Source organism: Mytilus californianus, unplaced genomic scaffold, assembly GCF_021869535.1.
Source record: "Mytilus californianus isolate M0D057914Y unplaced genomic scaffold, xbMytCali1.0.p SCAF_1, whole genome shotgun sequence".
NCBI lineage: Eukaryota > Metazoa > Mollusca > Bivalvia > Mytilida > Mytilidae > Mytilus > Mytilus californianus.
In genome coordinates this window covers 57,583,440-57,608,023 of record NW_026262581.1, presented here as the reverse complement: position 1 = coordinate 57,608,023, position 24,584 = coordinate 57,583,440, and the positions used below count along the sequence as shown (strand labels likewise).

The 24,584-nt window shown below is 32.1% G+C and overlaps 1 protein-coding gene across 1 annotated transcript in view; it reads right to left on the bottom strand.

The window, feature by feature from the left end:
- Nucleotides 1-563: 563 nt before the first annotated feature.
- Nucleotides 564-24,584, bottom strand: part of LOC127722169 (protein tyrosine phosphatase domain-containing protein 1-like) — a 46,905-nt gene continuing 22,884 nt past the window's right edge. The window contains exons 6-14 of the mRNA XM_052229049.1: nucleotides 24,254-24,275; nucleotides 23,699-23,805; nucleotides 22,753-22,840; nucleotides 21,940-22,029; nucleotides 20,995-21,094; nucleotides 19,707-20,177; nucleotides 17,251-17,352; nucleotides 15,050-15,130; nucleotides 564-5,847 (exon numbers count right to left, since the gene is read on the bottom strand). Of these exons, the coding sequence (XP_052085009.1) occupies nucleotides 5,524-5,847; nucleotides 15,050-15,130; nucleotides 17,251-17,352; nucleotides 19,707-20,177; nucleotides 20,995-21,094; nucleotides 21,940-22,029; nucleotides 22,753-22,840; nucleotides 23,699-23,805; nucleotides 24,254-24,275 (1,385 nt within the window). The 3' untranslated portion in view covers nucleotides 564-5,523. The remainder of the gene's footprint in view (nucleotides 5,848-15,049; nucleotides 15,131-17,250; nucleotides 17,353-19,706; nucleotides 20,178-20,994; nucleotides 21,095-21,939; nucleotides 22,030-22,752; nucleotides 22,841-23,698; nucleotides 23,806-24,253; nucleotides 24,276-24,584) is intronic.

Here is a 24,584-nt window from a genome sequence, read left to right as displayed (position 1 = left end):
CATCCATATACAAAGTATGAAGCAGCCAGACCTTCCACCTTCTAAAATATAAAGCTTTTAAGAAGTTAGCTAACGCCGCCGCCGCCGGATCACTATCCCTATGTCGAGCTTTCTGCGACAAAAATCAGTAATTCAATGTAGCATTTTATTGCTAATCAAAGAAAGGAAACGAGAAGATTATTGTAAGCAGTACTCAAAATGTGACCCACAGTTTATAATATGGTCATGAGTTCACTAATTTGAGATAAAGATTGCTCTCATTGATGTATACCCAACATTGCCTTTTATTCATTTTTTGGATTGATGGATTGGTTTATCTGTTGCAGGATTTTTATCATTTGGATATGCTAACCCTACCTGAGCACCTAAGTTCACCCCAGGTTTTTGGTTGGGTTCATTACATCTAGTCTTTAGTTTTCTATGTTGTGTCAGGTAAACTGTTGTTTGTCTTTCGGTCGGTTTTCGTTTTTTTTTTTGCCATTGAGTTGTCAGTATGTCATCGACTTATGAGTTTGAATATCCCTTTAGGATCTTCTGTCTCTCTTTTGATACAAAATATACAATTTAATTATGCACTTTTATTTAGTGAAAATAGTTTTGTGTACAATAAATAAATTCTTAAATCATTAACCAAAATATACAATATAATGATATAATGGTGTTATTGTGGACGGCAAATGTTTTCCTTAACAATCATGATTTTTAAAGTTTAGATGAAACAATGAAAATTTCATATGACACTACCTTATACTAGAGCATACCTATTAAAGAAATGGCAAAGAAATTGATTGAATGATATGAAAAAAACCTTATCTAACTAATTAGTCTGATCTAATATAACACAACACAACCTTGAAAGGAAAACATGTTAGACAACGAAAAAGAAACACTAACAAAAAAAAAAAAAAAAAAAAAAGATACAACAAATTCAACAAGAAAGATACCAAATATCACTATAGTGAATTACTGATGCAAACAAATCAAAGGTACTTTGGATTCATTATTATTCGTTGAATACTAACTTTCATGGATTTCGTCGGTATAGGGGAACCACGAGTTTCAGTGTTCAACAATTGACAAATTTTCCATAGAAATGTATGCAGACTTTGGCAAAATCTTGAACTCTAATATCCATGAAATTGCAAGTTTTCTACAATCCACAAATATTGTTACCCACGAAAATAAATGAATCTACAGTAATCTTGAAATACATAGCTCACAATCATAAAGTTCCCTATGGTTTAACATATGGGGATAGACTGCTAGAGATGCATTTCAAAGCATATAGCTTGCTTTAGGACAATAAATCATACAACAGATGAAACCTTAACTGAAAAAATAAAACAGTTGACAAATTCAGTGCTTTATACATGTTATAAGTATTTTATCATTTGATTACCTAATAACTACTGAATTAAGTCTTTCTTAGAAAGAAACAATTCCATGCAAATTTTACATTATTATTCTTCATTTAGTACCTAATTGTGTCAGTCAAGGAAGCAGAGAAGGTATGCAAAATTGACATAATTCGTCTGAAATCTGGCCTACTTGTTAAAGTTGAGATTATCAGTACAAAAAATAAAAATTTCAATGTAAATTTGAATCAACATCTGTCAATGTCTGTACTGCATTAAAATGACATTCAATTTACCATACTCACAAATGAACCTTAATGCAAGTTGGTATTCATTGTATGCATTATACAACCTGAGATAAAAAAATTGTATAGTGCTCAACCATCATCAAAAGTAATTCTTTCATGCAGTTTATGGAATAGAGGTTTAAATGCAGACATACACAATAAGATGGACTCTGAAGAAACGCCAATGGGAACTGCCATCATTTTTTAGAACTAAAAAGACCATTTTAAAATGACAAGAAACATGGACAGAAAATTTTGTCAAACTATCAGTTTCTATTGCAGATTGATGATAGTTTGTGCTGTTCCATGTATTTGGAAGAATATTGCAGAAAAGCAATGAAACATAAAAATACTCAAACAGGTTAAATATGTCTTAATGGAAAATCAATCCTATATGTTAAATACTGCCATATGCCATGATACTACACTATGCTTAAAGGATTGCAGAAACCACCCTATATCCTATTCTTATGTCAATTAAACATATAATTATCTAGTTTAGTTAAATCTATCACATTATACTTGATTAAAGCTTTTCCCATATAATACAGAATCATCTGATTTGACTTTTTGGACACAGTATTTGTACATTCATAAAGAACTGACAAGCTAACCATAGGGGTTACAACTACTTATATCAGGTAGCTTTATAACATTAAACATATCAACAAACATAAAACAAAACATGAAAATAAACATAGAATAACACAGAACTAAAATGATAAACTTTATAAGAAAACTACATCTAAATCTCATGCACCATTTAAATCTAATTTTTAAAACAGGTTTACATCTAAGGAAATGGTAAGATAAGGCCACTTTGATTTCAAAAATCAACAAGACATGAGCTGTCAAATTGACAGCAAACTGGGTTTTGTGAGCTTTCAGGCTTGTTTGACCTGTCATCTTCTGTGCCTACTTTCCAATTTATCAAGGACCATAACTACTAAACAAGTATAGTGAAAATTATTAATATTAAACTTGGCCTCTACTTTGTCATTTGTAACAACATATTAAAATTTTAAAAGCATTGGTTGAATGCTTCATTAGTTATTGTACGGAAACCACAAAAAGTGCAATTTTCCAATATATCAAGGCTCAAAACTCTAGAACAGCAAAGGTGAAAATTGCCAATATCAAACTTGACCTCCATTTTGTAATTAGTATTGACATATTAAAATTTCAAAACCATTGATTGAAAGGTCCATAAGAAATGGAACAAAAATGCAATAAAGTGCCATTTTCAAATATATCAAAAACCACAACTCTTGGATCCTGTTGTTCATTTCTTGGTTAAACCTAGGGTTGAATATCGATTCCTTGGTTAAAATTTAACCAGTTGTTAAAAGATTCAGATTAACCTTGTTCTAGACCTCTGTTTAAATTTTAACCAAGGAATATTGTTGCCTAAAACTATGATTCCCTGTTTGTTAAGGGTGCAAACAAGATTGGAAACGACTTTAAAATTTTGATACAGCCTACTCTTATTTTTTGCGGAATTTAGCAACACACAAAATGACTTTTACGTTTTACAGCAATTTCCTATTTTTGTATTGATATAATCTAGATTTAATCTGTACCTTCTTGACAAAATGGAATCAAGATTTTTTTATACTCTGTTTACTTGTAATTCAATAAAAAAATTATGCAGCAAAATTAAGCATGTTTAAGTAAGATAATGTATTGTATCCTTTAACAAGTATAATTCAACAATCAATGCTTCTAAAGTGTCAAAACAAAAGGTGCTCTTGTACATGTACATCAGCATTGTAGTTGTACTTCATAAATCTTTATGCTGTAAAGGTTGTCTTTTAAATAAGCAATCTCATTTATCGACCAAAACAGATTCTAGGACCAGAGAAAAGGGCTGATATTTTTTTTTATTTTGAAAAATCTAGTGTCAGTGAAAACTGAACTATGCAAGGGTAAAAGAGAAGTTGAGCAACAGAATTTGACCCTTGGTTCCATATCCATTTGTTAAATAATTAAACCTGGGTTATATTTAACCACAGGATGAACAACCCAGTCCAGAACGGTAAAAGTGAAAATGGTCAATATCAAACCTGACCCCCATTTTGCCATCAGTAACAACATATCAAAATTTAAAAACCTTTGTTGAACAGTTCACAAGTCATTGCACTGAAATGACATAAAGTGCAATTTTCTAATATATCAAGGCCCATAACTTATGAAAAGCAAACGTGAAAATTTCTGTACAGGAAATTTATTTCTGTTCAATTTGGGAATATTTATACCATTAAATAAAATCAGGATAAAAAAACATAATAGTACCATTTTTTAATGCATCCAACTGATCGAAGGAAAAAAACAAAAAATGTATACCAGTATGATCCATTTAAAATGCCCAAAGAATTTCTTTTGTTTTGATTTATCAGATTTTTATTGTATCATTGGACTAGAAGCTGACTAGAAGTGGACTAATATTTTACAGATGTAAATATATTATTTCTTATATATGACAGCACTAATAAACATAAGTATATATAATACAGAAATTGCAACCAAAATATATTTTACACCACTACATGTATCAAGAAAAATACTGAGTTAGTGCCCAAGTAAAAACTAAAGCATCTATTCTTTTCCAAAAGTAAATTAAAGATGAGAAACTAAAATCTATACAATCCTATCAGTTGTTTTGCACAGCAAACCAGAAGTAACAATGTACTATCAGATCTTTTTAGCTTTCTGTACTCCTTCAATGGAAAGGGTAGAGTAAAGATCATCAATTCTTTATTTTTCCTGAAATTTTGATATTAACTCATTTTGATTTGATCTTTTAAGATTTACAATAAAAAAATTGCCTACATGAAACATTTTTCTTTTGTATTTCAGTTTCATTCTGGTCTGTTTGAAAGGAAATATTAAAATTTCAAATTTTTACAAAGTTATAGAAAAATATAAAGATTTCTACATTTTCTATATTTCGAAATTTGCAGGCATGTAAGTAATTTAACAAAGAATTAATCAATCAATTCTAAACTATTCTAAATCATGCATTTATCTTGCAGTACATGTAATGGATTTTGACAACTTAATAGTTACAAAAAAAAATACATACAGAAAAAAATGATAGTCAATTTACCTTATAAAGTTGGTACAGCATTCTTAATGCTATGCACATTTGACTTGTTAAGAAAAAAGTTGGTGCCTATATCATAGTTTCTTGAGATACTCTTGGCAGCATCATTCCTGGTTAAATTTGTATCCAATATTTTCTGTAATTGCGTTAATTAATCTAGCACTTGAATTTACAGTACCTTCATCTAGACAGCAAAATGAAGTTCCTTAAACACAATATTACTGAAAATATTGTCAATGTTTATGCAATAAATAGCACTCAGATATGCTTTTTGAGTAATTACCAACTATGTGCAAACAAAATTTAAAGTTGAAACAAAATTTAAACTGGAAATTTTCCAATTAGGTAGTCAAACTGAATATAACACCATAACAGTTATTACTATGTGACTCTGCAAAATAAGAAAAATTCCACAACATACAGATATTTGTCCTTATATGATAATATAGGTAAGAAATTTCAGGATAAGTAACAGTGACTTTCACTGAAATGAAAATAAGATTCACACATGATATATGCTCTAGAATGATGACAATCACAAAACTTAACAAGTTTGGATAGCTACAACTACTTGGAATATTATGCCATTGGAAAATTCATAAATATGTGTCTTACTATGTTGGCAAATGTCATGGCAAGCACAATAAAAACAAAAAAGGAAACAATAAAATGACAAAAAAAAAGAAGATAAGAAGACAATAATCAAATAATGATATGTGTTATTGACTGCTGAATAACTAACAGACAATTAATGTAATTAAAGCTAAAAACACTATGATCATTTTTGGTTTTCTGTTTTGTCATTTGACTGGGCTGAAAACTTCTCGTCGATTGTCTCTTGTAATCGGGTAAAGAATGTATACAAAGCTAATGCTTGATTCTTTTTCATTTCTGTCCAATGCTCCTTTGTATCTGTATCCATCATGCTGTCCCGAGTCGACATTGACCAACTAGTTGACATGTCCTTAAAGGAGTCAATAACAACCCACTGGTGTGTTAAAAACGAAAGCAGTTTTTCATAGATTTTGGTCAACATATCTTCATCTAAAGGCTTCAGTTTGTAGATGATTTTCATAATGTATTCTATGGTGTGTCTTGTACCCTAAAAACATACAAAAAAACATAATGAAAGAATAGACATACAGTCAAACCTGTATTAGGCAGTTACGCTTGGGAAAAATCAAAAGTGACCACTCAAAACAGATTCTGATTCCAACATCGCCCATGGTCCATATCTGGGCAATTTGTTTAAATGTTTTCAATCAGTAGAGTTATGGCTCTTGGGGCAAAGAAATAAAAAATGGCAGATTTCAGCACTTGAAATTTGAAGTAAACATTCGAAATATGCTAATATTCGTGGAGAAATAAGTCATTGATACATTTTTAAATGGAAATGGAAAGGTGTTGAATATGAGGAATTGACAAACTCACCTCCTATTGCTCAATCTCTGTTGACTTCGATAATGAAAATATATATTTTTTGTCATGATTATTTTGGTAGTTAAAAACATTAAAATGACTGTTGATAAAAGTCGAAATGATGATGTCATGCTAAAATTAGGTGACTGCTGACCGCATTAGACAGGTGGCCGCTGAAAAGAGTTAAATTATATAGAGAAAACATTTGGGCGGGTCTGAAAGTGGTCATAAGTGGCAGGTGACTGCTGAAACAAGATAAATGGTAAGGCAGGTTAGACTGTATTTTAACTGCCAGACAAATAATAGTGCACTAATAAATTTGTTTCATACATAATGAAAATACAAATATTCTTATTTTCCTTCAACATGTTCAAGTAGATAATCATGATAATCATGATAAGCATGATACAGGTTATGTTCTTCTCATATATTTTATGATTGTATGATACTAAACCCCCTACGGGAGGGATAGTACTTGATTTTCATATGATGAAGACATAATCTTTCAATCAGTTTAATTGAGGTCTGGAGCTGGCATGTCAGTAACTGCTAGTAGTCCTTAAATGTTCATTTATGTATCATTGTCATTTTGCTTAATTTCTTTTGTTAGGCCACAATTAAAAAAATGTATGTTTCCCCACACCCCTACCCACATTGTTGTAGGTGGGTAGGTAGGTAGGTAGGTGGTTTTTTTTTTTTAAAATATCTTGATAATTTTTTTTTTAATACCCAACAGAGCAAAACAAATCGATCATGTGTATGTCTGGCTCATATAACCATTTGTAGCAACTTTAATGTAAGTGTTAGAATGTCTACCTCCTTAATTTCCTTTATATTAACATGATTTTTGAGTTTTAAATTCTTAGAAAAATTTTAAAACTGCAAAGAATTTGGCCAATCCCCCTTATCCTAAAGGAACATATTTTTGTAAAATATGAATGGACTATTTAATAATAAACTCAGTAAAAGAATTTGTCTGGTGATTTTTAGTTACCAAAATTTAAATGACAAAAAAAATAACTTTACAAATTAACCCCTTCCCCTTTACACCCTTTTCCCAATTAAATTGGTGTAGATTGAATTATATATACCAAGTTTAACTATTTTCCTGGCACTCCTATATCAGCTATTTATTTTAAATGTCTATAAATATCCAGACAGGGTTGTCTGTTATTTAGGTGTTTCCCCAAGTATTTTTCCCGCCAAAAGTGATCATGTTTGTCAACAAAAGAAAACATGTGGTCAAGGAATTCATTTAATTTCTGATTATACTGCTTTTGATAATTTAGTTTGGATTTGTATGCATTCCATTTAAGGTACAGTCAAGCATTTGTATTTAAAAAAAAGTCTGCAAACAATTTTTACTTTTCATTTTGACAAAACTGGGTCATGATCGTTCATTGGCTTGTTCAACCATGCAGACAAAGTAAATTATAAATCTATCAGCTGTCAAAAATATTGATCTACGCATCACATAGATTTTTCTACATCGACTTCGGTTTAGTTTCTTGTCAAAACAATGTCGAGTTATAAATCTTCTAGGCAAAACGATGTGTTTGGGACTCAGGGGATACAATCAGGACGCGTCCCAGGGACTCACGGGTTTAAAAAATGACGCGTCCAGCTCGATTTCCATGCGTCTGGGACGCGTATACGCGTCTTAACCAGATTTGATTTGATTTTTGGTGTTTTAACACCACTTTTAATCACCGCTTTTGGGCTATTTCGTGGCGACCAGTTTTTATTGGTGGAGGAAGCTGGAGTGCCGGAGAAAACCATGACCTTCGATAGGAAAACTGACAATCCTAGTCAATTTAGATTGGAGTCCAGTGCACCTGCACGAGCGGGGTTCGAACTCACAACCTCAGTGTTGACTGGCTAGTGATTACAGTAGTAACTACTTAGACCACTCGGCCACCGAGGCCCCCCGTCTTAATGAGAACCCTGAACATACAGGGTATCTGGACTCCTGTCTGAGTCACCCTAGTTGTCATGTCAGAAACAAACAGATAAAAGGACAAGGAACCAGTCTACCATGCCGGCAAGTACTCAAGTTCGTACCCGATCTGGTCGTACCCGAGATATTTAAACAAAAAATTTCAACTCAGAACTCAAAAAATTTTTTTGAGTCGGTGGCTATTTTCTCAGTCGGTCGGGGCGTGGGGAAACAAACTTAATTTTAATTTTGGCCTTACCTATTCTGGCATCGGACTTCGGACTTCTTTTGAACTGAGTTTTACTGTGTGTATTGCTATGTGTTTCTTTATTCTACATTGGCTAGAGGTATAGGGGGAGGGTTGAGATCTCAAAAAACATGTTTAACCCAGCCTCATTTTTGCGCCTGTCCCAAGTCAGGAGCCTCTGGCCTCTGTTAGTCTTGTATGTTTTTTTAATTTTAGTTCATCTATATGTTTTGGATTTTAGTGTGACGTCCATTTTCACTGAACTAGTACACAATTTTATTCAGGGGCCAGCTGAGGACCACCTCCGCTGCGTTGAAGACCCATTGGTGGCCTTCCGCTGTTGTCTGCTCTTTGGTCGGGTTGTTGTACATGTCTCTTTGACATCTTCCCCATTTCCATTCTCAATTTTAATCATGAATTTTCTCAGACGTAAGTAAATCAAGTAAACTTAAAATTAATATTTCAATAACTATATATACATTGTATCCAATGCATTGAAAATTGCATAACAAACCACTAAATTTAAAAACAAAAACACTGCCTACATTTATACATTCTCATACATAAAAAAGTATACACTATACAAAAAAAGTTCTGTCAAGTCATATACATCCCTAAATTAATTGCAGAAGATGTTTTTATTGACAAATATTTGTGACAAACAGGCAGTAGGACTGGGCAAAAACAAGATGGCCACCAAAAAAAAGTGCAACATCAAAATAAATGAAAACACTTTTGGTATTCCTTTTTGCCATGTGTTCTGAAATAGGTTGGGTCAAAATGCCATGTGAAATCTCAATCTTCCTTTCGTGGCAATGATCATTGTGTTAAAATTTCATGAATAACTCTTTATCTACCACTGACAGATATATACGCGGTTATTATCATCGTTCTGTGACTGATAAATCCATTGCATAATTTAGTGTGTATTTGCAGTGACTGATAGATCCGCTGTAAACAAACACATGCACAGTGCCGGTGACAGGTAGTTCTGTAAAATATACCACTGTTAAAACCCTTAAGATTGGACAAAACCTCTGGGCAATCCCAAATTGAACCAATGAAATTCGATTTTACAAATGAATAATCTTTCACCTCGTACATTCCTTTCAATTAAAAGGCAATTTGTTTACATTAAATTTTGTTGTTTTTTACATGTGTTTTTTGTTTGCAGAATGCCATTATAACAATGGCAGAAGAATGGGTTTCATTCTTCAAATCAGACGACAATAGCGATGAATTCCAAGGATTTACACAATCTGATATGGATGAAAGTGAATTACATAGTATTGGAAGTGATATCAGTTTGTCGGAACTGGATAGCAAGTATTCCTAGGATGAAGAACCCAACTGGACAACCAAACTTGGACAGAAAATTTGAATAAACCCCCAGTCACAAACTTTTCACGATCATTTGGGGCAGCTTTCTTGCTTGAAAAGGAAAAGAAAGAAATAGACTTTTTTCATAAGTTTTTTCCTTCTACACTTGTTGCAAAATTAGTACTTGAAACAAATGAATATGCACGTAAATGTATCATAACGACACCTGACAAAGTGTGGGTAGAAACAACTGTACATGAAATGATGGCCTTTTTTGGGATACATGTGGTATTTTCAGTCTAAGGTGTACATAATTATGCTTTAGCATGGAAAACACAGTGGCCTTTTGAGATACCTAGTATTGCAACAATTATGTCTAAAACAAGATTTGAGTAAATCTCAAAATATTTTCACATGAATGACACCACAAATAACCCTCAAGGAGGACAAACAGGACATGACAAGCTTTGCCATATATATAAGACCTGTATTAGATGCCCTATCAAAAACCTGTTTAGACAACTACAGGCCACATAAGGAGCAATCTATTGATGAGGTATGATTGCTTTCAAAGGACGCTTGTCCTTCAAACCTTCCAGCAAAACCAACAAAATTTGGGATCAAAGTTTGGGAACCTGCTTCCCCCCACAATGGGTATGTTCAAGAGTTCCAAGTGTATACAGTATGTGTAGCAGGAGTATGATGTGAAGAAGGTCTAGGTTCAAGAGTAATAAAAGACTTGTCAAGAAATCTGGTCGGCAATTATCATGTAATATACATTGATAATTTTTTTTCAAATCCAGAATTGATTAAACAACTTTTGCATGAGAGAATTTATTGCTGTGGAACTGTTCGAATCAACCACCGTGGAATGCCTGAAGCTATTAAGGGAGCAAACTTAAGGAAAAGGGAGAAACACTAACAATGCAAAAGGGAAATCTAGTGGCAACAGCATGGAAGGACAAAAAAGTTGTGACGTATTTGAGTACAAACTGTGATACAACTCTGACAAGAACTGTTCGAAGGAGAAAAAAAGATGGCACACTTCAAGATGTCCCTGCTCCAATGGTGTCAGAGTTGTATTGGCTGACCAAAAAACGGATGCAATACTCTACCTGCAGGAAAGCCAGGAAATGGTATAAGTACTTGTTTTGGTTTTGTTTTGATCTTGTCACAGTAAATGCTCTGATATGTATGCAAGAATCTCCAAATCACAAGAAAGTTTCAAGGACAAATAAAGAAAAAAAACTATTACAACTGGAATTCAGAAAAGCCTTGGCTCAATAGATGATAGGGCAGTTCTGAGGTGTTTGAAAAAGAAAAGCTCCACCAGTGACCGGGAATTGTGGACTTGCACACTGGCTCTGTCAGTTTGAATAAAATGCTTCGCTGGGGCGCAGCTTGATACGACCGCAGAGGTCGAACCCTGAACAGTTGGGGCAAGTATGGACACAACATTCAAGCTTGATACAGCTCTGAATTTGGATTGTTATTAAATATTTGACACAGCATAGGTTTCTGACACAGAAAGAATGTGGTCTAAGAACTTGAATTTTTTTAATTTACCTATTATGGTCCAATGTCCAAAATCAAAATACATGGTTAGATTCAGCATATCAAAGAACCCCATATTTTCAATTTTTGTTGAAATCAAACAAAGTTTAATTTTGGACCCCAACTTGGACAAACTTGAAAACTGGGCCCATAATCAAAAATCTAAACACATGTTTAGATTCAGCATATCAAAGAACCCCAATAATTCAATTTTTGCTAAAATCAAACTAAGTTTAATTTTGGACCCTTTGGACCTTAATGTAGACCAATTTAAAAAACGGGACTTAAAATTAAAAATCTAAATACACGGTTAGATTTGGAATATCAAAGAACCCCAATAATTCAATTTTTGATGAAATCAAACAAAGTTTAATTTTGGACCCTTTTGACCTCAATATGAACCAATTTGATAGCGGGGCCCACAAATAAAAAATCTAAATTCATGGTTAGATTCAGCATATCAAAGAACCCCATATATTCAATTTTTGTTGAAATCAAAAAAAGTTTAATTTTGGACCCCAACTTGGACCAACTTGAAAACTGGGCCCATAATCAAAAATCTAAACACATGTTTAGATTTAGCATATCAAAGAACCCTAAGAATTGAATTTTTGTTAAAATCAAACTAAGTTTAATTTTGGACCCTTTGGACCTCAATGAAGACCAATTTTAAAAAATGGGACCCAAATTAAAAATCTAAAAACACGGTTAGATTTGGCATATCAAAGAACCCCAATAATTCATTTTTTGATGAAATCAAACAAAGTTTAATTTTAGACCCTTTTGACCTCAATATGAACCAATTTGATAACGGGGCCCACAAATAAAAAATCTAAATACATGGTTAGATTCAGCATATCAAAGAACCTCATATATTCAATTTTTGTTGAAATCAAACAAAGTTTAATTTTGGACCCCAATTTGGACCAACTTGAAAACTGGGCCCATAATCAAAAATCTAAATACATGGTTAGATTCAGCATATCAAAGAACCCCATATATTCAATTGTTGTTGAAATCAAACAAAGTTTAAAAACTGGACCCTATCTTGGACCAACTTGAAAACTGGGCCCATAATCAAAAATCTAAACACATGTTTAGATTTAGCATATCAAAGAACCCCAAGAATTGAATTTTTGTTAAAATCAAACTAAGTTTAATTTTGGACCATTTGGACCTCAATGAAGACCAATTTTAAAAAATGGGACCCAAATTAAAAATCTAAAAACACGGTTAGATTTGGCATATCAAAGAACCCCAATAATTCAATTTTTGATGAAATCAAACAAAGTTTAATTTTAGACCCTTTTGACCTCAATATGAACCAATTTGATAGCGGGGCCCACAAATAAAAAATCTAAATACATGGTTAGATTCAGCATATCAAAGAACCTCATATATTCAATTTTTGTTGAAATCAAACAAAGTTTAATTTTGGATCCCAATTTGGACCAACTTGAAAACTGGGCCAAAAATCAAAAATCTAAATACATGTTTAGATTCAGCATATCAAAGAACCCCATATATTCAATTTTTGTTGAAATCAAACAAAGTTTAAATACTGGACCCTATCTTGGACCAACTTGAAAACTGGGCCCATAATCAAAAATCTAAACACATGTTTAGATTCAGCATATCAAAGAACCCCAAGAATTCAATTTTTGTTAAAATCAAACTAAGTTTAATTTTGGACCCTTTGGACCTTAATGTAGACCAATTTAAAAAACAGGACCCAAAATTAAAAATCTAAATACACGGTTAGATTTGGAATATCAAAGAACCCCAATAATTCAATTTTAGATGAAATCAAACAAAGTTTAATTTTGGACCCTTTTGACCTCAATATGAACCAATTTGATAACGGGGTCCACAAATAAAAAATCTAAATACATGGTTAGATTCAGCATATCAAAGAACCCCATATATTCAATTTTTGTTCAAATCAAACAAAGTTTAATTTTGGACCCCAATTTGGACCAACTTGAAAACTGGGCCAAAAATCAAAAATCTAAATACATGTTTAGATTCAGCATATCAAAGAACCTCATATATTCAATTTTTGCTAAAATCAAACAAAGTTTAATTTTGGACCCTTTGGACCTTAATGTAGACCAATTTGAAAACTGGACCCAAAATTAAAAATCTAAATACACTGTTAGATTCGGCATAACAAATAAATAAATGTGATCAAAGATTTTACAAATCTAATGCGCCATACTGTGCAATTAAAGATTACTTCTTGAAATTTTTCAATATTTGAAATTTGAAAAAAAAATAATATTTGAAGAATAATTCTTTTTAATTTCTGAAATCTGAAATGAGAAAAAATTGACCCCCCACAATTTCTTTTTATCCCCCCCCCCCTTTTTTCCCCCAAAAAATTCTTTCCCTCAAGATATGGTCATAATCTCAATTCAAATTTCCAATGGAGTTGGCAACCATAATTACCCATTTAAATTTACCATAGTGCTAACTTAATCTATTTTATAATAGAATTAAAAATATAGTGTCAAATCTTTCATATGGATTTTTTTGTAAAAAAAAAGATGCAACATTTGCAGATATTTTTACTGGTCTTCCTTTATAAATATGTATTTCTTTAAACATAATTTAAAAGCAGTGTAAGGGAAGTAACCAAAACATTGTATTTGGATTACCTCCCTTACACTGTTTTAAATTATCTTTATTGTTCATTAACCATTACTTTATACATAATTTAAAAGCAGTGTAAGGGAGATAATTTCAATGATGTTATGATTTATCTCCCTTACACTGCTTTAAATTATGTTTTGTACTAAAGTATTTGTCCATTAACCAGGACAACCTTGTTTTTCCCCCTTTTTTGCCCCTAATTCCTAAACGGTTTGAGCCATAACCCCCCAAAGCAAATCCTAACCATCCCTTTGTGGTATGGAAACTTGTAGTATAAATACACCGTTCCACAGTTATTGTCTGGAAACTAGAAAATGCTTATTTTTGGCCCCTAATTCCTTAACTGTTGGTACCATAATCCCCAAAATCAATCCCAACCTTCCTTTTGTGGTATTTAACCTTATGGTCAAATTTCAAAAAGATCCATTCACTTAAACTAAAGTAAGAGTGCGAAAACCAAGGTGTCTTCGGACGACGACGACGACGCCAACGTCATACCAATATACGACCACAAAATTTTTTTGCGGTCGTATAAAAACCTGGCAGATGCAAGCAATGTTTGAAGCAAAACAGAAGACACAGTTTCTATAGGATGCAGGCAATGTAATGTTAAACTGTGTATAAAGAATGACTGCTTTTTCAAATACCATGAGGAATTGTTAACGTAAAACTATGGCCATACACATGTATATAAGTTGGAATACATATTGGAATTTTTATGATATTGTATATAGTTATTATTATGTGTTTAAATTTACTTTATTGGATTTATTTGTGTATCAGGAATATAAAAATTCAGATAATTGTAAGTTGAATGCATGTTTTATTTTTTAATTTTATACATTATTCACTGATTTAAATTGAAGATTTAAATAGAGTACTGATTACACAGCCGTAAAAATTCTCTCACTGCAAATTATCTCTGGTAGTTAACATACAAATCAGCTGCAGTAGCTATCTAATCAGCAGTGTATAGAAGTGAACTGTGTAGGTGACTGTAGTAAATAAGATGTTAATGATTAGATAAAACATGATTTTTCACATAAGAACCATTTTGCTTACAGATGGACAACAATTACAGCAACAAGACCACCATGCCTAATTGACCCTCCAAGAAATTATTGTTGTTTTAAGTCATTATATAAGTTACAGTTAAGGAAATGTAGTCTGACATACCCTTTCTAATTTCTGGAGAACAGCATCTATTTCACTAGTCTTCATAATTACACTTAAATCTTGTGCTTTCAATACAGGTTCCTAAAATAAAAATAAAAGAAATAAAATCCATTGTCAAGAACTTTTTTTATGGATTCTGCATATCTTATATCTTTCCTCTACTAAGATAAGGTGGCCAGAACGTCTTAATGTAGTTTTTTTTAATGCAATTTAAGTTGGAATTTGTTTCCCTTGGCCATCATGTTGGAAGGCAAACTGGTTGATTTTCTTATTTGACTAGCCAAATTATAAAACTTAATAATAAAAGTCTGATAAAATATCCTTACTAGACGTAGTGATGAATTATTCAATAATATTTATAATTATACCATAATATGTCCTGTAATTGACGAATGTATAAAAACTGTGAAAAATATTAATTTAAGGGCAATAACTCAAAAAACAGGACAACAGATTTTTCTCTAATTTTCAGAGGACATACATCTTATCATGCTGAACTTTTTTGCAATTTTCATTAATAACCTAGCTCCTATGATAGCAGCCAACAACTGCTAAAAATTTGAAAAATCTATATTTCAGAGGCAATGACTCCAAAACAAGTAGTTAGATTTTCCTCAAATTTTTAGTGTGGATACATCTTGTCATGATGATTACTTTTGCAATTTACACTTTTAACTTAGTTCCTACAGTTACTGAAACAATGGCAAGGAAATGCCAAAACAGTTAAAAAATCAACCTTTCAGAGGCAATAGCTCCAAACAGGCTGACAGATTTTACCAAAGTTTTCAGGGTAGATAGTAATTGTTGTGCTGACCATTTTTACTAGTCAGTTTTTCTCTAATTGCTTTAGTAATGCGTCAACTGTAGTTTGACCTCTATGTACTATTTTAGACAAGGAAACCATGTTGGCTGATCAACCTGGACAAAAATTACAAACATGAGATTTGACATTCTATAGATGAAGCAAACAAACTTTGGCTTCAATCCATTGAGCAGTTTCAAAGGAGAAGAAATGAAGGATGATGGACGACAGAAAATGGTTGGACAGAGGAAGGATGCAAAATTATGACAAAAGCCACTAGCCCTTAGTGCCAGGTGAGCTAATCAGCTGATCTAACATGATGACCACATTATTTACCGTAAGCTGATTTACTACGACCTCATTATTAATTATAAAAGAGGGACAAAAGATACCAGAGGGACAGTCAAACTCATAGATCGAAAACAAACTGACAACGCCATGGCCAAAAATAAAAAGACAAACAGACAAATAATAGTACAGATGACACAACATAGAAAACTAAAGACTAAGCAACACGAACCCCAACAAAAACTGGGGGTGATCTCAGGTGCTCCGGAAGGGTAAGCAGATCCTGCTCCACATGTGGCACCCGTCGTGTTGCTTATGTTATTACAAATCCGGGAAATAGTCCATAAGTCGTATTCGTGAAAGGGAAGGGTATTGTAGTTACGACATAAGGAAAATATCCGATATCATCTTTGAAACGGTTATTCCATAACGGTCAACCAACTCATGATGGCGTCTGTAAAATTTACGAAGGGATGATTTCAACTTCACCATTTGGAACTCTTGGTTTAATAGCTTCCTTGTGAGCAGCAATCCTCTATTAAGGAAATCATGATAGGAAACACAAGCCCGGGAATATCGTATCAATTGGGAAATTAATACTCCGTATGCAGTCGCTGCTGGAATGTTGCTACATAGAAATGGAAAGTTCACAATTGGGAAGCTGAAATCATCTCTTTTGTCGTAAAGTTTTGTTTTCAACCAACCCTCATTGTCAATTTCTAGATGTAAGTCAAGATATGAGGCAGACTTAACTGTATCTGTAGTATCCTTTATCTCTAGTTCGATGGGATAGATTCGTTCAACATAGTCACCAAATTTTGTATTATTTAGTGAGAGAACATCATCTATATAGCGGAACGTAGAGTTAAAGGATATTGCCAACTTCTTATCTTTCTTCCTAAGAAGTTATATAAGCTGATCTTACCATGACCACATAATTTACCGTAAGCTGATCTAACCATGACCACATTATTTACCATCAGCTAATCTAACCATGACAACATTATTTAGCTTTAGCTGACCTAGCCATTACCACTTTATTTACCAGTAGCAATTAAAAATGACCACATTATTTACCTGTAGCTATTTAAACAATGACCACATTATTTACCTTAAGCTGATCTAACCATGACCACATTATTTCAGCCAGTACATATTGGTTCTGTTCATTGGCTAAATCTTTCCATGCTGAATCTTTCTCATTCAGTTTTTGCTAGAACATATACAAAATTTAATATAATTATTCAAATACATGTACATGAACTTAAAATGATAGGAATGAGTATTGCAAGGTAATGACCAGGTAATTGTTTTGCCCTTACCAGTATTAGGAATACACGATTGTCATATATCTAACAATATAATATCAAGCATATTAATACATGGATTTATTAACTCAAGCAACTATTGTTACCTTGATTTATCATATAATTTTTATCTATTAATAGTTAACTTTGTCCCTACCCAAATTGAAACCAAGATTTTTTTTATTACATGACATATTTTTTATCTTGTTCTTAACATAAGCTTTCATAACAAATTCGTCTATGATTGTTTGCTGTATCATCATCAAGGCATTGGAATAATAGCATGTTGCACCCCAGGGAAAAAAAAACATCTTTTTAATAGATCTTATGAATAATTTCTTCATTTATATTAGACTAGAAGTTAATAAAAAATGGGCAGTGAAGCAAAATAAATCATTTCAACATTGAGATCACATATATCATTCAAATTATGATAAATTTCTTTGTAGTTCAAACTCAAGTTATTTTTTATATATGATTTACTAAGGTTGACCTGAGGTTTATTATTGGCATAAATGACGACATCAAACAATTAGTTCTTACTGTGACATAATAACATAAGTATTGAAACATAGGAAATGTACAGGAAAGTGCATGAATTTGAATGTTGTATACTAGGTAACACATGTATTTTTTTATTAAGCCAAACAAAAAGGTATATGTGTTTAGGTTTCCCTCCTTAATATTAAAGGGTAGAAATTATGACTTGTTTTCTAATTTGCCCAATTTTTAAACTTGAATGCACGATGAAGACTTTAATTGTCACAATTCACTACAAAACAGAGACAATAAACATTTTAGGGTAGGCATTTTGAGCCATAAAAGTAGGGTTGGTAGGAAACCCAAGACACATGTATTTTTTTAAAATTTTGACTTTATGTAAAATAACATCATCTGATCACCTTGTGGTAAGTAAACAGTGATCAGCTGATCAACCTATGAATAGCATTCCATTTTTATAGCTGGTCTCAGCTAATTTAATCAAATTTAAGGTATAGAAAACATCCATAATACAATCTTGTGTAGCCTAATCAACTAAACATACAGGTTTTATAGAAGGAGGAAGATATTTCAAAAGATGGACTAAATCAATTTACTGAAATGTATATTTTTGAAAGATGGCCTATCTTAATTACTCAGTAATACTGTGATACACATTTTTGTAAGATGGGCAGCCCTCCACTCTGAATTAGCCTATGGTGAACCCTGTTTTTACACCTGTTAATAATTCATGGATATTTGTTTCTCTGTTATCGTCTTGTTTTTAACATTCACTTATTGCCTACTACATGGATTTGCTTATTTCCCTTGCATATAAATAACAATTTGATCCATGGAAAATACATTAAAGAAAATATAAAAAATTATAAAATAAAGCAAATCTCTTAAAAAAATAATGCATTATAAAATTTTATCAATGAATTCATTAATAAAATTTCTAATTTGTATAATGGAAAACAAAAATAAATTCAATATGCTGGTTTACTTCAAACAACACCCATCCATATTTTCATGCAAACTACTTAGATGTGCATTGTTAAAATATACATATAGGTGTTTTGCTGTAGGATAAAAATAAGACATCTTTTAGGATTTTTTGTGACTTAAAAATACATTTTCCATCGCCAACAGCTTCATTACACATACAGTATCATTCAATGAACCAGATATTTCAATATTAAACCAGAAATTTGTTGTTAGATAGACAAAAACATATGACGTCTACCCTTCTTCTCATACAAAGTATTGCTGTCAGTCATATATGAAATGATTTTGAAATAGCTGTAAGATAACAGGCTGCTAAAAAGATATTGTTATATGACAGCCAATCAATTGTCAAATTAGGCAGAGTCTGAAGAATGATGATGTTAAAACAATTTTAATTGCATTGTTGATAAATAGAACAAATTACAATATTGTAGTGACTTAAAATTCTTTTTTTTAAATAAAATGGGATTTCAAGTTTGCTTTATAACTGCTGAGACGCAATGAGTGTAAAGCACGTCAATTGTGAAAATTAGACAATTAAAAAATTAAAAATCAGTTACTATATCTCCTGTAAAATCCTGTGAAACAAGATCTTTCACCTGAGCAATATTTATTTTAAAATCTAACACTGTTTTAACTTATTTCAGTAGTTACCTGACAATCTTATGATTCCCTTTTCATAAAAAAAATTAAACGGCCTGTCAATTGTGTAAGATGGTTAGTTATTAACACGTGTTTGGTATTTGTTGTATCTAATATATTAAATTTCAACCTGATAAATATCAGCTGCACTGTATATTCCTTCCTCAACATCAGTTGTACCAAGAGCCTCTGCCACATCAATTGTTGATAAACATCCTAAATCGTCACATACACTATCCAGATCATCACTTTTCTGAGACACAATGTCCAATGTAGAAAAAACATCAGTCTCTGTATCTGATTTTATACTAAGTTCACGTTCAGTTTTATGTTTTAATGCTAAGAGTTTTTCATCTGGCAAGTCTTCCATACAAACACTTTTTCTCCTTCCAATGCGTTTTAAATGACTAGAAGTTGAACTTATTTGAGATTCTAATGACGGCTGAGAAGACACTCTTGGGATGCCATTTTCTGATTCAATGTCACCATTTTGATTTAATTTTTTGTCAAAAGAAGCTACACTTGGACATTTTCTTATTTGAGACAATGAGTTTCCTTTTTTTGAAAGTTCTAACAATCTTTCACATACCACATATATAACCTGAAAATAAAGACACTTTGAATGTAATTAGTTACCTTTAGGGATTGCTCCAAATCAGACAAATCTTTATATAAATACTGTATACTATAAAGTATGATGCGATTTTCTATACAATGTTCATACTCTTGAAGTGTGAGGTGGTTTTCTATAAAATGTTTGCAATGTTTCTGTATTTTACAGCGAGACTGTCAAGCAAATTATGAATGTATTTTATTAGATTGTTCTATCCATTAGTCTGGAATTTATTGATATTATCCTGCATCTTTTTTCTTCAATGTAAACACGAAGTGCTGACATCTACCAAAGAATTTTTCTCCAACTGGAGTTAGGTGCAGACTTGAACTTAAAGTGAACTGTTGGTCTAGGTTTAAGGGCAGCACTCAGACTTTGTGATCAAGAAAAGCAATAAAAGTGCTGTCCCTTTGCTATAGATATTTCTGAGTGCATGTTAGAATTATGTATCATTGAATTAATAAGTTATGTCCTGTCTATTACATCACACTCAAAAGTACCGGTATTGATTTTTCTCAATGCTATGAAAATAAATCTTTTATGTAATTTCATAAAAACTAAAAACAAATCTTTACAATTAAACATTTAAATAAGTATTAAAGTAGCTAAATCTTTACCTCAGAAACGTTGTGTATCCTCAAGTGTGAACTTGATTGACATAGGTGATAAACATGTAAAAGTTCAAGGAAGGGCAATAAAGGCATTGGAAGCAAAGTGATGGAAACTACTCATACTGGTTCATTGGACCAGGTGAGATTTAAATCATAGTCTATAGAATGCTTTGTTGTTTAATACTCAATTTTACCTTTGGCACATATTTAAGTTTTCTTGCTTCGTATCCATGGAGTATTTGTTTCTGCCTATTGAGGAACTGTTGTAGACTAAATTCTCTGCTATCTGTACCTCTAAATAAATTAATCAAACATATTATGGCTTATTGAACAATTTCTAAAATATATCAATGGAGTTCTATCGTCCTTTTTCTCTCAAAAGTTAGTTTACACTTATCAATGATGAACTGTGTTGACGGTCAAATATGCCCAATTCAAATTGATTCATTTTATTGTTGTTTTATATACATATATATACTGTAATTATACTGAAGAGATGAGTAGATAATCATTCCTGTACACTTAAAAATACTTCATGTGTTGTGATTAGTCGTCCTTGTTTAATACCTACGAGAAGGTAATACCTCCCGAGACAAAAGCTATAGTTAGAGGAGGGAATAAGGCGTCTGCGCAATGCTAAGCAGTGTTCAGAGGGGGAGGAAGTTAAAATTCAAATCAGATCTTCTCTACCATTGTTAGGTTGATTTTCTAGGCACTTTATATGTATATTAATATATATAATTCGTCGTATATTTAGCCCAACATATATATATGTTGAAGCCATACAAATTAAAGTGACACTTGGCTCCATACAATCTTGTGCAATAATATATATTTTTCAAAATTATTCCACAGTTTTCTAGTTAAGTAAAGGTTCAGTTTAGATAGCTCTCAATGTATACTTATTCAAACAATTTTTAATCCTTTTCTATTGATCTTTGGCTACAAAACTTAAGAGAATTCATTTATAAGGCTGTTTATTTTGTTTTTGGCTCTTAAATTTCTTTCCAATGATAAGTCAGAGAAAACGCTGTTCGTAGAACATTTTCTTCATCTCAATTTTTTTATTTCTGGATCTGCTGGATACATTTGTCAAGTGAAGAATATTTTATATCAAATACAAAAACCATGCTACATACGCTATAGAAAATATAATCCGGAATGGCTTTAAGTACTGTTCAAATTCTCTAATCACTTCCATTTGTCCTCGGGTCTGGATTGCACCATGTCTGTAATAACATAGTAAATATAATTTATTTTCAAATTTTCATTTACATTGATACAATCATTGACAAATTACAAGGAAAAGTTTATACTTTCATGTTGTTAGATTTGCATGCTTTGGTAGCTCTTCTCAAAGCATCTCTCATAATATTATACTTCTTTACCACTCATTTTTCTGGTAAAGTTTAACTTATCTACTAGCATTCTGTTTATGATCAAACTAGGTTTAAAGGTTATTCCTATGTAAAGAAAAGCTGTAAGTGATATACACATATATCTATACATTGTGGACCAAGGCAAATCCATGACAGCATGTTAACCACTTGGTAGTATAGTGCTAGAGTGTCTATCATGTCTATAGCAAGACAACAAAGATGTTTTGAGAGAACATTATTTTTTTATTTATAGTCCTTATTTAGAAATTCTTTGTCAAATTTCAATATACCAGAATAGGAGTCTGATTTGAAATTTTACTGAGTCCTGTTCCCAGTTTGACATGTTTTGCTCAGTATGAAACAATTTACATGCATGCACAACAGAAGCTGATAATCCTGTCACTGCATTTGGCCTATCTTGATTTGGAGCTTTTGTGATACTCTCTGGTTTTTCTGTTGATTTGAGTTACAAAATTCAAATATTGATAAACTACTGTCAATTAAAAAATGTTCCTTTATTGGGCGATATTTTAAAATTATACACATTAATTATGGAGATAATAATTAACTCACCTCTTTGATCTTACAAACTGTATAGCATCATCCGCATGAATTCTATTTGTAAACACTAAGTAGGAAGCAATTATAACACCAGTTCTGCCTAAAAATAAAATCAAGAAATTAACATTATTTATTTTATTTGCAATTTATTCTCATAACAGTTTGGTCATTTATATTTCAAGAAAATTATAAGGATTTGTGAATTTGTGAAGTTAATCACTTAGACACTTTATGAAAGTTATTTTGTCCAGTCTAGCAAGGCAATCAATGACAACTTTGTCTTTTGTGATCAAACTTTCTAACCCCAGTATGACAATGAACTTTGTCTGATGTGATCAAACTTTCTAACCCCAGTATGACAATGAACTTTGTCTGGTGTAATCAAACTTTCTAACCCCAGTATGACAATGAACTGGTGTGATCAAACTTTCTAACCCCAGTATGACAATGAACTTTGTCTGGTGTGATTAAACTTTCTAACCCCAGTATGATAATGAACTTTGTCTGGTGTGATCAAACTTTCTAACCCCAGTATGACAATGAACTTTGTCTGGTGTGATAAAAACTAATAAAAAGTTCATCATGAATGGCAACGTTGTCTTCTTATGAAATCAAAGTTACTAATTCAAATTGGAAACAAGTAACAAATTTGCCTTTTTGAAAACTGACAAAGTGATTTGATTTTTGATTTTTGGAGTTTTAACGCCACTTTTAAGCAATGATTTTGGGCTATTTCGTGAGGCCAGTTTTTATTGGTGGAGGAAGCCGGAGTGCCCGCAGAAAACCACCGACCTTCGATAGGAAAACTGACAACCCTAGTCAATTAAGATTGGAGTCGAGTGCACCCGCACAAGCGGGGTTCAAGCTCACAACCTCAGTGTTGACTGGCTAGTGATTACAGAACTGACAAAGTGAAGCATGATTATGAGTGACAAATTTGCCATGTGCTAGAACTTACCAAGGCCAGCATGGCAATGAATGGCAACTTTGCCATCTGAGACAGCAAACTGTATGACTTTAACCATATCCAGTATAGTACTTAAGGATGCTACACCATAATCATCCCTGTAAATAAAGCACAATTTTTAAACCTACTGAATCAAAAATAACAATGTACAGTGAGAGCTATCCAAATTGAGATCACATATTCATTGGAAGTTTTTCAAAATGTATAAAAATATGTCATCTGCCTCTAAATGTCTGTCTCGTTCTATTGTTCGTTTGATTGCCGTCTCTTTCATTTTTCATTCATATTTCATATTTTACGAAATGCTTTTTACCGTCCATGATAAACATTACTTAATTATAAATATAATTTTTCATCTGAGCAATTTTGCCACAAAATTGAGAATACTTTTAAATTTCTGCTGTCAACATTTCTCAAAATGAAAGTCTTTTTAAACTGAATGATTCAGTAACGGTAAAACAAAACCAATAATTACATGAATTATAACGATTTATTTTGGCCCTTTTTAAAGGATTATAAAATATCATAAGTATACAGTATACTTACCACCCAAAATTGTAAAAATATACTGAAATAAACAATAAACGTAATATATGATGATGATTGGGGTTTTTAACGACCTTGACTGGCTATAAAGCCCTCGCACAGTCGGTCACACACATAATACATAACATATCTTTCCAAGCCAATTTAAAAAAAAAACATAATTATTCTAATTAAAATAATGCTGAATTTTAAATAAAGCAATTCTTTCTTTCGTGTACAAATGTATCTGTTATGTCTGTGTACTTTCCTGTTGGTTTTCACCTTGTTTATGTGAGTCCGTAGTACCAATCGAATGAATAAATGCAACTAAAACATGTGACAGACTGTTCCA